At 53.1% G+C, this 13,528-nt stretch overlaps 1 protein-coding gene across 18 annotated transcripts in view; it reads left to right on the top strand.

Moving 5' to 3' along the window:
• Positions 1–13,528, top strand: part of Ncor2 (nuclear receptor corepressor 2) — a 162,907-nt gene that overhangs the window by 54,334 nt on the left and 95,045 nt on the right. For all 18 annotated transcript variants that reach the window (XM_029477772.2, XM_085837191.1, XM_085837194.1 and 15 more), the window contains 3 exons: positions 115–325; positions 5,401–5,528; positions 6,214–6,391. In XM_029477772.2, the coding sequence (XP_029333632.1) occupies positions 221–325; positions 5,401–5,528; positions 6,214–6,391 (411 nt within the window). In that variant the 5' untranslated portion in view covers positions 115–220. The remainder of the gene's footprint in view (positions 1–114; positions 326–5,400; positions 5,529–6,213; positions 6,392–13,528) is intronic.

Genomic DNA, 13,528 nt, shown 5'->3' with positions numbered 1-13,528 from the left:
TTTGGCATTGGGCTGTCCTTGAGCGGAGGCTGAGGCAGGAGGAAGGACTAGGCCGCAGTGGCTGTGGACCAGCTGCCTCCTGTTCAATTTGTTTTTTTTCTCTTCTCTCCACAGGCACCTGTGACGAGGTCACCTGCCAGCAGATGACCGAGACCAGCCCTTAGTCCTAGGTGTGGTCAAGAGTGTATTGGGCTCCAAAGCCTACCTGGACCCTACCACCATGTCAGGATCCACACAGCCTGTGGCACAGACATGGCGGGCTGCTGAGCCCCGCTACCCACCCCATGGCATCTCCTACCCGGTGCAGATAGCCCGGCCCCACACGGTAAGGGGCATGTCTGCTCAGTACCACTTCCGCTATTGCAGTGCATCTTCTGAAGCCAGGCCACTGCGGCCAGTGCTGATTTGGTCTCAGTGGGGACACTGGTGGCAGCCAGGTGTGGTGATGGAGGCCGGTAATCCCAGGATTGAAGTGGTGAAGGCAGGAGGGTTTCGATTTTGAGACCAGCCTAGCTGGCTACATAGCAAGTCTTATTTTAGTGTGGGAAGGTGGAGGCTGAGGCTAGGCTGTGTGGACACGCTGCTTATATCTTGTGGACTTGGCAAGTACAATAGAGCACCCATGGTGTCCCCTCCCCCCACCCACCCATTTCCGCCATGTTTGGGACTGGGGAGCTTTTGGGGAGGGAGACTGAGGTCGCACTTCTTCCTAACCCTCAAGATCTTTGTGCCTATTTCTCTGTAAGACTCTGAGCCCCAGAGCAGTGTCCACCTCTGCCAGGGTTCTGTTCTTGCTCATCTCGTACTGCTAGAGCGAGCAGACTGGGTTTTTATTGTTGCCTGTTGTATACTCTTTCTGGGTTGTGGAGTGAAGGGGTGTGATGTGAGATGGAGCAGCCACAGCTGGATGGGAGTGCACGTGCGTGCGTGTGAGCAGGAGAGAATGTATGTCTAGGCTTGTGTCTGTCTCTCCTGGGTAGCATGGTCCATTTCTGTGTGGGACGTGTTTCTACTTGTGAGTCAAGAGTGCTTTCTCATGAGCCCCAGAGCCTGACCTTAGGGTACCCAGCTGTATACTCTCAGTGTGTGGAGCAGCTGAGACCTGGAGGGAGAAGACAGGCCCTACCATTGGCCTGGGGCAGCCAGTGTTGGGGTTCTATATTCCCTAGCTCCCAGCCTTTACACCACCACACAGCAACCATGATGCACTGGGTGACAACCAAGCCAGCAGCAAGGACATCTACTCTCCAGACTGGCGGAGACGGGCCATTTACTGTTGGAGGGCCTCTCAGTTCTGTCACCTATAAAGCAGGGATGACAGCAACACCCACAAGAAGGCCTATGCATGTCCCCATGTGGCTATCTGCAGTCACCATAACTTGGTGACTGTTAAAGCCATTTCCTGATGGTCCCTGCCTGGGGTTCTATCATCTTTTTGCCCTCCCCTCCCCTCCTCCCCTTCCCTATCCCAGTCCCCCCAGGCAGATGTCTATGGCTTCTTCCCCTTCATTCATATTGCTCATCCACCCAGCCTCTGGCTGCTGTGTGTCCTTCCCTCGTTCCTGAATTCTTGATCTTTGCCCCATTTGTGTCCTCTCCCCAGTATTTGGGGTCACTGGCTGACCCTAGGCACCGCCCACTCTCCTGCTGGGTCATTGGTGACGCAGGATGCTGCTGGCCCAGACCCAGTAGTTACTGATCCTGTGGCCTGATGGGATAGCTTACAGTTTGGAACATGTCTGTCCCCTGGTGGGGACTTGCTTGCTCTTTGGCCTCTATTCATCCCCAGGGTCTGTGGAGGTTTCTCTTTGGGAGTCTGTTGAGGCCTCATTACTTTTCTGTGCTGGCTTGGTGAAGCCTGGCATATGGAGCCCCTGGTTCTTTTCAGCCTTCCCCATAACCCCGCCCCAACCCTGCCCCACAGCCCCTCCTCCACCCTCTCCCCCAGGCTCTTCCAATAGCCCCGACCTTCCTGCAGCCTGCCCTCTCAGCCCACCCTCATTTCCCCAGACTTCCCCAAGACCCTTCCCAGTCCCCCCACCCCCACTATACCCCATCTCTTTCCTGTAGCCCAAGGATAAGCAGAGAGGACCAGCTCAGCCTGTGGTGTCCTGGGCCTGGGGAACATGATGGGCCACTTTTTTTTTTTTTTTAAAGATTTATTTATTATTATATGAGCTGTCTTCAGACTTGCCAGAAGTGGGCGTCAGATCTCATTACTTGTGGTTGTGAGCCACCACGTGGTTGCTGGGATTTGAACTCCAGACCTTCGGAAGAGCTGTCTTAATCCGCCGAGCCATCTCACCAGCTCCTAGGGTCTGGGCCACTTCATACTCTAGCAGGTCTATCTTCCCAGAAGCTCCGCCCTCTCAGTCAAGTGAGCAGCTTATCAAATGGCTGGGGTTCTGCTGAGGTGACATCGTGACGTGATCACTTGAGACGTGAGCCGGTTTTTGTGTGATGTGACAATAGGGATGGCAAGTATAGAGACCCCCCCCCCCCCTACAGCACCAGGCTGTCAATGTCCTCGTGTCACCAGGGGTAACATGCTGCCTGTCAGCACCAGTCTTCGCTCCCCAGACCCTCCGGTGTGTCTCCCTCCCCTGCCTGCATGCTGCTGGCAGTGGGGTGCAGGAGCCACGTACCCGCAGGTCAGTGCCTGGCAAGGTGTGTGTCAGGGACGCCTAACAAAGTTGCCTGTGCCTAACCTTGGCCTTGGGCCTAGCTGGCTGACTCTTGGTTGTGGGATGGACCTGTGGGCTGGTGTCCAGTTGGTCACAAACTCTGCTCTGCCACCCAGGGCTCAGCCTGCTCCTGTCTAATGGCACTGGATGCTGGCTGGGGCTGATGTCCTGGGTGTGTGGGCACATCGTGGGGTCCTGCGCCCACCTGCTGTATACTGTCTTAGGGTCCTCATCTGTCTGTCCGTCCATTCATTTAACTCTCTGGCTCAGTCAATGACCTGTTTGCTCATTCATCCACTCATTAGTGGATTCACTCGTCCATTTGCTCAACAAATGCAGATTAGGTTTGTCACATGCCAGTTTCCCGGCCTTGGGGACCGAGCTGTGAAGGCAGAGATGTCCCCTCTCTGGGGAAGCCGATATTCTCTTGGGGTACAGTGGAACAAAGATGGGGCTAGAGGAGGCCATATTTAAGTGGAGAGACAAATACTGATGGTGGAGCTGGGACCCGAGAAGATGGACAGTGAGTGCTTGGTGTCTGGATGCGCAGCGCCCCGGAAAGCCCTGACCTGAGGCTCTGTTGGAATGAACATACTGTTCAGGGGTGACTGTGACTCTGGGGTTCACAGGGGAGGGGTCGGCTGAACTCCGCCTCCATATGATCTTGTGTGGCTCTTTACGTCTTAGACTCGTGCTGGGGTACAGTGTTTCTTTGTTTCTTGGGGCTCCCCACTTGTTCTGTTTGTAGTGGAAATATCCAGGGGCTGGGGTGGGCCTCTACCCCTGAGTCAGGTGTTATAATCAGCCACAGGGCAGGCTGGAAGCCCGTGTCGTGTGACTGTCTCCGTTCCCTGTGGAGGGGCCGATTGAGCCTCACCTGTACAATTCTTGCTGTGTGACCAGGAAGAGCTGTTCTTGCTCCTCATTCTCTTGATGTTCAGATCGTCCATGATATCCTCCTGCTGGAGCTGCTTTTTGTGTGTGTGTGTGTGTGGGGGGGGTTGTCACATTAGTCAGCTTGTGCAGAGGGCTTGGTTGCGGCGACCTGACTATGGGATCATTTCTCTTGATGTCATCCTTGCAGGGCCATCCTGGTATCCTTGTCCTTCTCCTGGGTCCTCTTTTACAAAGTCTTGATTGCCCGCTCCTTCCCTTGCAGTTTGGTCTCTGAGGTTTTCCAGTTGCTCGCCGTCTAGGGTCAGGATCCTGGCTGCCCCCCACCCCCACCCCCTCAGCACATATGACTGCTACCATTGATTCTTTGCAGTGAGAACTGCATTAAGACACAGAGCCCGGGGCTGGAGAGAGGCCTCTGCTCAGTTAAGAGCCTGTGCTGCTCTTTCAGAGGATCTGAGCTTGGTGTCAAGCACTCATAATGCACAGCTGCTTCTGACTCCAGGGGATCCAATGTCCTCATGTTCTCTCTGGCTTACGTGGGCACTGCACACATAAGACATACACACAGACACATAATTAAAGATAAAATGAAATCTACAACAAAATAAAAAGGGCTAAAAAGGAGAGGAAAATATGCCAAAGGAAAACTAAGTGACCTATATAGTTCATGCTGCCCACAGCCATACCCGAGTCAGACATTACTAATCGATTGCCGTGCATGTAAGCAAGCATCCAGGCTGACAGAACAGATTGATTGGTCTGGCACAAGGTGGAAACCTGTCTTGGTTTTCTTATTAGAGATGGTGTGCACACTGACTCTCTCCTCTCCCACTTCCCTCATTTTCCCCCAGCGATAAAGTGATCTTGGCCCTGGTGAAAAATGTAAGAAGGCTTTATGCAGGGGTTTGTGGGATCCAGGTTAAGGCTGAGGATGTAGTGGGCAGTGAGGGCACCCGGTACCGCAATGAGACTTCAAGGTTGGGGAATTTATCACCTATGTTGACTCCCCGGCACTCTTGCTGCAAGGGTAGGCTAAGGTTGAGGTCTCCTTTATGGACCGTGACGACCCAGGTGTGATCAGTAATCACATCGTTGTTCAAAGGGGGAGGGTGTAGCCTGCCTCTGCCTCTCCCCCTTCCCACACTTCATAAATGAAGCTAGCTGTTTTTCTCATGGTGGGGGGGCACCTGAACAGCTGCTTGGCTGGGACCTGCGTTTACATAGCTCCATCTGCCCTGGCTACATAGTGCCCACTCCCACCCCCCTTTCCTGTCTGAGCCTGACTCTTCACCGGGATACCTGTCCAAGAATACTTGGGTCTCTATTGAAGGCGGATACATTTCTGCTCCGTGGGCCACTCCATGCTCAGCAGTGCCCTGCGAGGGCAGCTCCCAGCCCCGTGTCTGTAGACAGGGCCTGGGAGAGGTGATCCGTTCTCTCAAAACCTGCAGCTGGGTGGTGTGGGCGGCGGTGAAGGTGGGATAGGCAAGCCGACCCTCTAGCCTGTAGCCTTAGGGGGCTTGTGCTTAGACCCACTGCCCTTTCAGGTGCACTAGCTGGAGAGTGAGGCAATACAGGAACACCACAGGTCCCAGAGAAGCCCGTGTGGAGGTGTAGAGTCCAGTATTGTGGTTTATTATGCTCTTCTACCCCCAGCAGGATCTTGTAGCTAGACAGGGCTCTAAGCATGGTGGAAACATGGTGGTGGCAATTGTAGCTTGAGGATGTAGGCTGGGAACCCATCTGAGCCTCTTGGTGCAGGGTGGCAAGGAAGTTGTCATTGTTCCTGCGCTTGCTCACTGTTCCCTTTCTTCTACAGGACGTGGGGCTGCTCGAGTACCAACACCATCCCCGTGACTACACCTCACACCTGTCACCCGGTTCCATCATCCAGCCACAGAGGAGGCGGCCTTCACTGCTGTCAGAGTTCCAGCCTGGGAGTGAACGGTGAGGAGAAGTTGTGATGTCTTAGTCTAGGCTGTGGTGTCTCTGAGGTAGATACCGAGGCTTTTTGGTGGGTAAAGCTGCAGGGGTCCAGACTTTAGCCCTTCCTAGTGTCACTTATTTCTGGTGGCATCCTAGGGCCATGACAAGGCCGTGCTTTCCCAGGAGCAGGGACTTGTAGGCAGAGGAGGCAGCTATGACCATCTACCCAAGGTTGAGGAGAATGGTTAAGAGCAGAAGGCTCACACCTCTCTGCCTGCTGGCTAGATCAGGTTTAACAGCAGGAGTGCTGTGATCAGCTAGTGATGTCTGCCCAGGGAGGGTGAGAAGGAATAGTGTTGTGTATGCTGTTCTGTGCATACACCTCAGGGTGTTTCTCAAGCCTGTACTTTAAAACCCCCAGGGGTTTGTTAAAATGTAGAGTCTTGGTCAGTAGCAGTGCAATGGGCTTACGGTTTGCATTTCTGGTTAGCTCAAGAGGGTCTGTGGGGTCTTCAGGCTGCAATGAGTGGTTCAGGCTGGGTAGTCACAACAAGGCCTCATGAGACAGAAGCATGTCCCCTCCTGTCGGGGAAGACAGAGGAACCTTCTAACAAGGCTCCTCATGAGAACCTGGCTAGGTGGACACCTGGAGTCTTGGTCCCAAGCTTCTGTCTCCTATGTGATGTGCGTCCCTGGCCTCTCACAGGTCTCAGGAGCTCCACCTGCGCCCTGAGTCCCGCACGTTCCTGCCTGAGCTGGGCAAGCCCGACATAGAATTCACCGAGAGCAAGCGCCCGCGCCTGGAGCTACTACCCGATACCCTGCTGCGCCCGTCACCCCTGCTGGCCACTGGGCAGCCAAGTGGGTCTGAAGACCTTACCAAGGTATACCCCAGCCAGGCCCGTGGGCTCTATTTATTGCTGCTGCTGCCACTGCTGCTATGGGCAGGAAAGGGCCTGGGGGCAGAGGCAGGGAAAGGCTGGATGGAAGGAGGGAGGGCAGCTCTGGCGTGGGTATGAGGGTGGGACTGAGCACTGGAACTGCCACCAGGTAAGGAGAGAGGGCGTGGGTGATGGAAAGAAGTGGAAAGGTATCTCTAGGTGGCAGGGAGTGTACAGACCCTGTGGCGGGACGTAGTGTGTGGCTGTTATCACTGGCTGGTGTGACTGGGAAGTGCAGAGTAAGGGTGTCCTGCAAAGCCTTGGAGTGGGGGTGGGGCTGGGCTGTACAGGTGACAGCTTGTGTGGAACAGTGGCTTGCAACTCCTCAGGCTTCATGTAGCAGACTGCACAACCAGGGCAGCCCCATGTTTGAGCAAGTGTTCAGGAAGGCGATCCTAGAGTCCCTTCAGATGAGACAGAATGGATGGCACGGTGCCTGGCATGTCAGAGTCTAGAGTTGAGGGCCTCAGGAAGACTGACAGACAGATCTGCTGCTGCCCAGGTCTGAGAGGCTCCTTGGGTGCCAGGTAGGCTGGATGGGTCTATGTCTGTAGCCATGTAGGCCTGAGGAGCCCCAGAGCAGTGTCAGGCCAAGCCCTGTTTCCACGGAGGCTATCATTTGCCTTGTCTTGGATTAGTCCCATGTGTTCACACACCCTGGTGTACTAGAGAATGAACTAGGGGCCTTGTCTACCCTAGGACAGTCCTCTGCCACCAAGCTGTATCTTTAGACCTCTTTTAATATATGTATGTGTGTATGTATGTATGTATGTATGTGTGTGTGTGTGTGTGTGTACACACATATTACTTTTTTCCCCTAAATAGGGTCTTGCTAAATTGATCAGGCTGGCCTTGAATGTACTCTGTAGTCTGGGCAGGCCTTGACATCAAAGCCTTGCATATAGTTCTGCACAGCTCTGATGACAGGCTAGGTAGGACTCCGAGCCAGGCTTGCTCTAAGCCTTCGGTCTGTTCTCTAGCTCTCCCTTTGTTCCAGCTGTGCTGTCCCAGGCTCGGGCCTCTCTGAGCCCAGCTTGCTCCTTGTTAGTCAGTAGCAGACCGACCTTAAGTGACCCAGGCTATCTGGAAAGAGGGTTTGGCTGTGAGCCTTGAATACACACCTTCAGGCTGGACCAGGTGACAAGACCAGACTCTGGTCTCCATAGGAGAGTAAAGATGTTGGCATGAGTTCTGGAATGTTCTTGGCGTGTTAGAGTTATAGGAGTCCAGCCCATTCCCAGTGCAGTCTGTTCACCTCTGTCAGACAGGTGACCTAAGGCTGGCGCCAGGATATCAGGGGACAATACGGCCTTGTTTCCTGGACATTGATTGGGGTATCCTCATTCCCTGTCCCAGACGATCCCTGGGAAATAGGTCAGTTCCAGAGTGACACGTCACCCAGCTCTGTCTGGCAGCTCACTCTCCTCTACTGCTCCAGGACCCCTCCCCCTTTCTCTTCTACCCACTTAGCCCATGAGCCAGCACCCATATGCTGTCCTGTAGACGCCTGGCCTAGCCACTGCCTACCCTGGGTCGGCCTCAGTTGCCCCAGGCCACCGTCACTCACCTGGACTGTGGCAGTGACCTCTCATCTTCCCTGCCACTCTCCCTTCACCGCTGGGTCATGTGGAGACGTCTTTGGTCCTAAACTTCCTTGCTCAGGCATGAAAGTCTAGCTCCTTTTCAAGTGTTTGGCCATCAGGTCTGGTGTGATGGGGCACTGATGTCATCTCTCCATACCACCAGTCCCCCGTGTATCTTTGTGGCCTCTTAAACCTGGCCTGGCCCCACCCCTAGGCCCTGAGACTGCTGGTATGCACCTGGTTGTCCTCTGTTCCCTCAGACGCTTGCTGGACTGATGGCAGTGGGTACCCAAGGCTGGCTGGTGGGATGTCGTGAAGTCTTGGCAGGGTACCCTGCTGACCACGCTGGGTCTGGACTTGGCCCAGGTGTGGCCACTGGGCTGTCCTCCTGCACTGCTGGGTGATCTGTTCCCTCTGTCTTCTGGTCTCCGGTATCACCTTCTTGCTCAAGTGTTACTCCTTTCTCCCCATCATCCCTTTTGCCCTGTACTCGTCCCTTCTCCCTCCTCCCCTCTCCTACCATCTCTCTGCATTGTCTTCTTCTAGCTCCAGTTATCTTTGTCTCCACCTCTCCCCCCAGCTGCCCATTCCAGTCACCATCTATCTTCCCTGCTTGGTTGCCATAAACCTCCTAACAGCTTCCCCATCCATCCATCTGGCCTCATCTGTCTGTCCATTCATTTGTGCTGTCCATCTATCCCCTGCCCCACTCCTGGGTCCTGTGACTGGTGCACCAGGATGGTCATTTCCTGGCTGGCTGGGGACAACTATCTCTGCGCGTTCAGACTAGGTGACTGCCATGCCTTAATTCTGTCAGGAAGCTGAGCGTGACATCTGTTCACTGTCTGGGGAACTAGGGACCAGGCTTGAGATGGGAGAGTGACCACTCAAGACAGTGGGGTGGGGTTTTCCTCCAGCCTGTACTGCAAGAGGATGAGTCAAATGTCTGCAGGCTAGGTGGGGGCCAGTATGGGGTGGGCAGCAATGAGGAGGCATAACCAGGAAGGCCACAAGGATGATGGGCTAATACCAAGTATACACCTCACAGTCTGTCATGCTAAGGTCTTCCCAGAACCGTGGAGGCAACCAAGGACATCCCTGTTTGGAGCTTTGGTTGAGAGCTAAAAGTAGGGGGGTGGGGTTCAGGTAGGCAACTCCTTCGGGAGGCTCTTCCCTGCCCTGGATCCCCTGCTATCCTGAGCTTCTTTCCCTGCTTCTTAGAAGGCAGGAGAGGCTGTGCGTGGTAAGCCTTCATCCGTGGGTAGTAGATGGGTGGGTGTCTCAGGACCAGCTCTGTTCTGGGTTTTGTATCTCTGTAGGAATCTGTCAGCCTCTGCTGTCACTAGCCGCTTGCCAGAGAGCCCCAGATCTATCTAGCCTGTGGCTCTGCTGAGGGTTTTGTCCTCGAAGTCACCACTGAAGCCACCTGGGGCTCAGGTGTTCCTGGCACCGTGTATTAGTTAGGGATTGCCATTGCTGTGATGAAACGCCATGACCAAAGGCAACTTGGGGAGGAAAGGGTTCATCTGGTATTTTGGTCCATATCACCGTTCATTAAGGAAGGAAGTCAGGACAGGAACTCAAACAGGGCAGGAACTTGGAGGCAGGAGCTGATGCAGAGGCCATGGATGAATGTTGCTTTCTGGCTGGGTCCTCCCCCAGCATCACTAATTAAGAAAGAGCTAGACACACAAGGCTTGCCTACAGCTCTATCTTACGGAAGCATTTTTTTCAATTGAGGTTCTCTCTTCTCAGATAACTATAGCTTAAGTTGGTGGATAATAAAGTTAGCCAGCCGGGCGGTGGTGGCGCACGCCTTTAATCCCAGCACTCGGGAGGCAGAAGCAGGCAGATTTCTGAGTTCGAGAAACCCTGTCTCGGAAAACCAAAAAAAAAAAGTTAGCCAGCCCAACTGATCCCTTGTCAACTTGACATAAGCACATCACTGTTCAGCCATAACCTTTCTTTTCTTGTTCTTCCCCAAGATTACACATTAATCCTCTTAAAATATCAGTCTTGAGCTGGAGAGATGGCTCAGTGGTTAAGAGCGCACTGTCTGCTCTTCTAGAGGTCCTGAGTTCAATTCCCAGCAACCACATGGTGGCTCACAACCATCAGTAATTAGATCCAATGCCCTCTTCTGGTGTGTCTGAAGACAGCTACAATGTACTCACATACATAAAATAAATAAATCTTTAAAAAAAAAAAGTATATCAGTCTTTTAAAATTCAAAATCTCTATAAAACTCAAATTTCATTTTTTTTTAAGTTTAAAGTTTCTCAACTGTGGGCTCATGTAAAATAAAAAAATGAGTTAAATAATTTCTTTCAAGAGGGCACAGTCACAGTCAGATGAAAGAAAAAGCCAACTCAGAGTGTGGGATCTACTCTGGGCTCCTCTGAGGAAGGGCCTGTCTTCTCAGCTCTGGCAGGCTCCACTCCCTGCTGCTGCTGTTTGTGGGGTTAACCCATGGTACTGGCATTTCCAAAACGCTGGGGTCTTCTGCTGCCGCTGGGCCGCACTCTTCACCAGTAGCCTCTCCTGAGCTCACTTCATGGTACCAAGTCTCAGCTTCTCTGCATGAACCCTTCAGTCCCGGCCCTTCCGCTGCCACTGAGGCTGCACCTTCACCAATGACCTCTCCTCTCACAGTGCCTAACCCCAGCTTCCCGCCTTCATGACCACTTCATGTCTTTAAAACCAGTACGACCTGGGTGACTCTTACCTTTCCAAGTTTGGCTTGAGAGCAAGGTACAGCGCTGGCTGCCTCTGGACCATAACTAGCGGCTGTGAACTGGGTCTCAGGAAACACTCGTTAGAAGATTTCCTCTTAGTGATGCAGCTCTGTTCTTAGTCACCACTGATGCCTTTCTTACCTCCAGGTGACCAGCATCAATTGTCCCAGTAAAGCAAAGGTTGCCCTTTAGTGGCGCTGGTCTCTTGTTAAATCATGGCTGACTCTTCAGTCCCGGCTAAACAGACACCACAGTCTTAATTCAAAATAGCAAATACGTAATAGCCCCGATAGACTTAATGTAGCACTCAGAATTCCTTCCAGAACGCCAGACCTCCGTCATTGGCATTTCTCAGTGTTGTTTTCTTCCATATTTCCACAGAATAACTCACTGAACTTTTAAACACTCGATGGGTTTTCTTGTCCAGAGTTCTGAAATCCTTCCAAAATCCCTCCCACCCTCACCACCAAAACAACAACAACAACAACAACAACAACACGGTCAGGTCTGTCACAGCACCGTCGCAGAATTCTCATACCAATATCTGTGATAGTTGGGGTTACGTTTGCTGTGATAAACCACCATGACCAAAATAACTTGGAGAGGAAATTTGGGTTTATTTTATTTGGCTTATGTGTCTAATCACTGTTCATCATCAAAGGAGTCAGCACAGGAACAAACAGGGCAGGAAGCTGGAGGCAGGAGCTGATGCAAAGGCCATGGAGGGATGCTGTTTACTGGCTTTCTCACCATGGCTTGCTCAGCTTGCTTTCTTATAGGACCCAGGACCACCAGTCCAGGGATGGCTCCACCCACAAATGCTCTAGACCCTCCCCCATCAATCCCCAGTTAAGAAAATGCTCCACAGGCTTGCTGACATTCTGATCTTTTGGAGAGGCATTTCCTCTGTCCAGGCTCTTTCCTCAGATGGCTATAACTTATATCAAGTTGACAAGCAGCACACACACACACACACACACACACACACACACACACACCCCTTTAGGGTCTCTGCCTTGTTTCTCTGTCTCTCATTCTGTTTCTGCTGGATTGTATGGCTCTGTTTCTGACTGTCTGTCCCTCACTGTCTCAGCCTCTCGCCTTCCCACCATCTGTCCCTTTCTCCCCTGCCTGGGCCCCGTCTGGGCTGGAGCCAGGCTCCAGGGGGACTGGGTGGGTGAGGAGGGAATGCATACAGCTCTGAGCAACTGAGCAACCGTGGGTTGTGAGGAGTCCAACTGGAGGCAGGAGCAGGAAAGTTTCTGCCCCCCCCCCCCCCCAACATTTGGCAGTACCCTCCTGCTCGGGCTGCCCAGTGCCTTGGCTGTTCATTTGTTTTTGGGGGACTTCTCTTGAAAGGTTCTTGGGCAGTTGGGGCCTGGGACAGCAGCTTAAGCACAGCCCCTGAACTCTGGTGCCTATAATGAAATCCAGGTTTGGTGGCTTCTGGCTGAGCTCAGCCCTGGTGGCCGACATCACCATGGCCCATGCTGCTTCTTGGAGTGCTTGAAAGACAGCATGTGTGACTCTGGGAACCCCCCACCTCTACCCCTCACAGGTCCCCAATCCTTGGCTCTGCTGATCCAGCCACTTCTGCCATTCCTCTAGCTCTGGCCTGGAAGCTGCCGCTGTGGCTGCTGGCCACAGGCCTCTACAGGAACTGGAAGAGCTCAGCCTTGGTTCCCATTCCCAGGCCTTTTGTGACAGGTCTTTATGTCAGAAATGGAGCATTTCTTACTGCTGCCTTGGAGCTTTCTGCCTAGGCACAGGACTGCAGAAAGTGACTGACTCAGTGGAGTCTGACTAGTTAGCTGGAATGAATTGTCTAGCTGACTGACTGACTGGATTGGAGGAGAACCTGACTGACTGACTGTTTGACTGACTGACTGACTGAGAGAGAACCTGATTTACTGACTGAGACTGAGGAGAGCCTGACTGACTGACTGACTGACTGACTGACTGACTGACTGACTGACTGACTGGGGGAGAACCTGACTGACTGACTGACAGATGGACAGACAAGTATCTGACTGGCTAAGAGAGTCTAAGGAGAGAACTAAATTACTGCCTGGTTTCTGGTTGGGCTTAGGGTTTGTCTGTCCTCAGGCTTGGGACCTATAGAAGGAGGGGGTCATCTGCAAGCAAAGTCACCTGCCACTTAGAGGCTAGCCTGTCAGGTGTCCCCAGTGTATCTTGGCATGCCAGACGCCATCTCTCCTGCCATTGGCTCGCTATCTATGAAGCCAGTAGCAGGACAGTCAGGAGTCAGGGTTTCATCCCCCTGGAAAGTGTTCCTCCATCTGTGAGGGAGCCGTTTGTCTGGCTCCCCCCAGCCCTGCAGTCTGTTGTGGGTGGATTCCCCCTGTCTGGATGTTTCTGTGATTGTGTTTCACTGCCTTTGTTCTTCTTGTGTCTTACTATGTGGGAGCATGTGCATCAGAAAGGGGACCTGCTGTATGTTTGTACACTGTGGGGGTTCTGGCTCGGGTGGGTCATATGCGTGGTCCTGAGGATGAAGCACCATGAAAGACAGCCTGATCTAGCTGGTCCAGGAAGTGGGGCTCAGCCACATGGAGTGGCTGGTGTTGCCAGCTGCATTTTCTTTGCTGTCCCAGACTTGGAGACGGAGCCTTCTGTAGGTGACATGGTTTTGGAGCCCATCCTGGACTGTAAGAAGTCTGGTCCATGGTTTCAGGTTGCCCGGTCCCACTGCTGACACCCTTATTCCAAATCCGTTTCTCCCTTTTCTGCTTTTGGGGAGC

Source organism: Mus caroli, unplaced genomic scaffold (genome assembly GCF_978045245.1).
Source record: "Mus caroli unplaced genomic scaffold, Mus_caroli_1 scaffold_4, whole genome shotgun sequence".
Taxonomy (NCBI): Eukaryota; Metazoa; Chordata; class Mammalia; order Rodentia; family Muridae; genus Mus; species Mus caroli.
The sequence above is the reverse complement of the archived record's forward strand: the minus strand, read 5'-3'. Positions and strand labels throughout refer to the sequence as shown.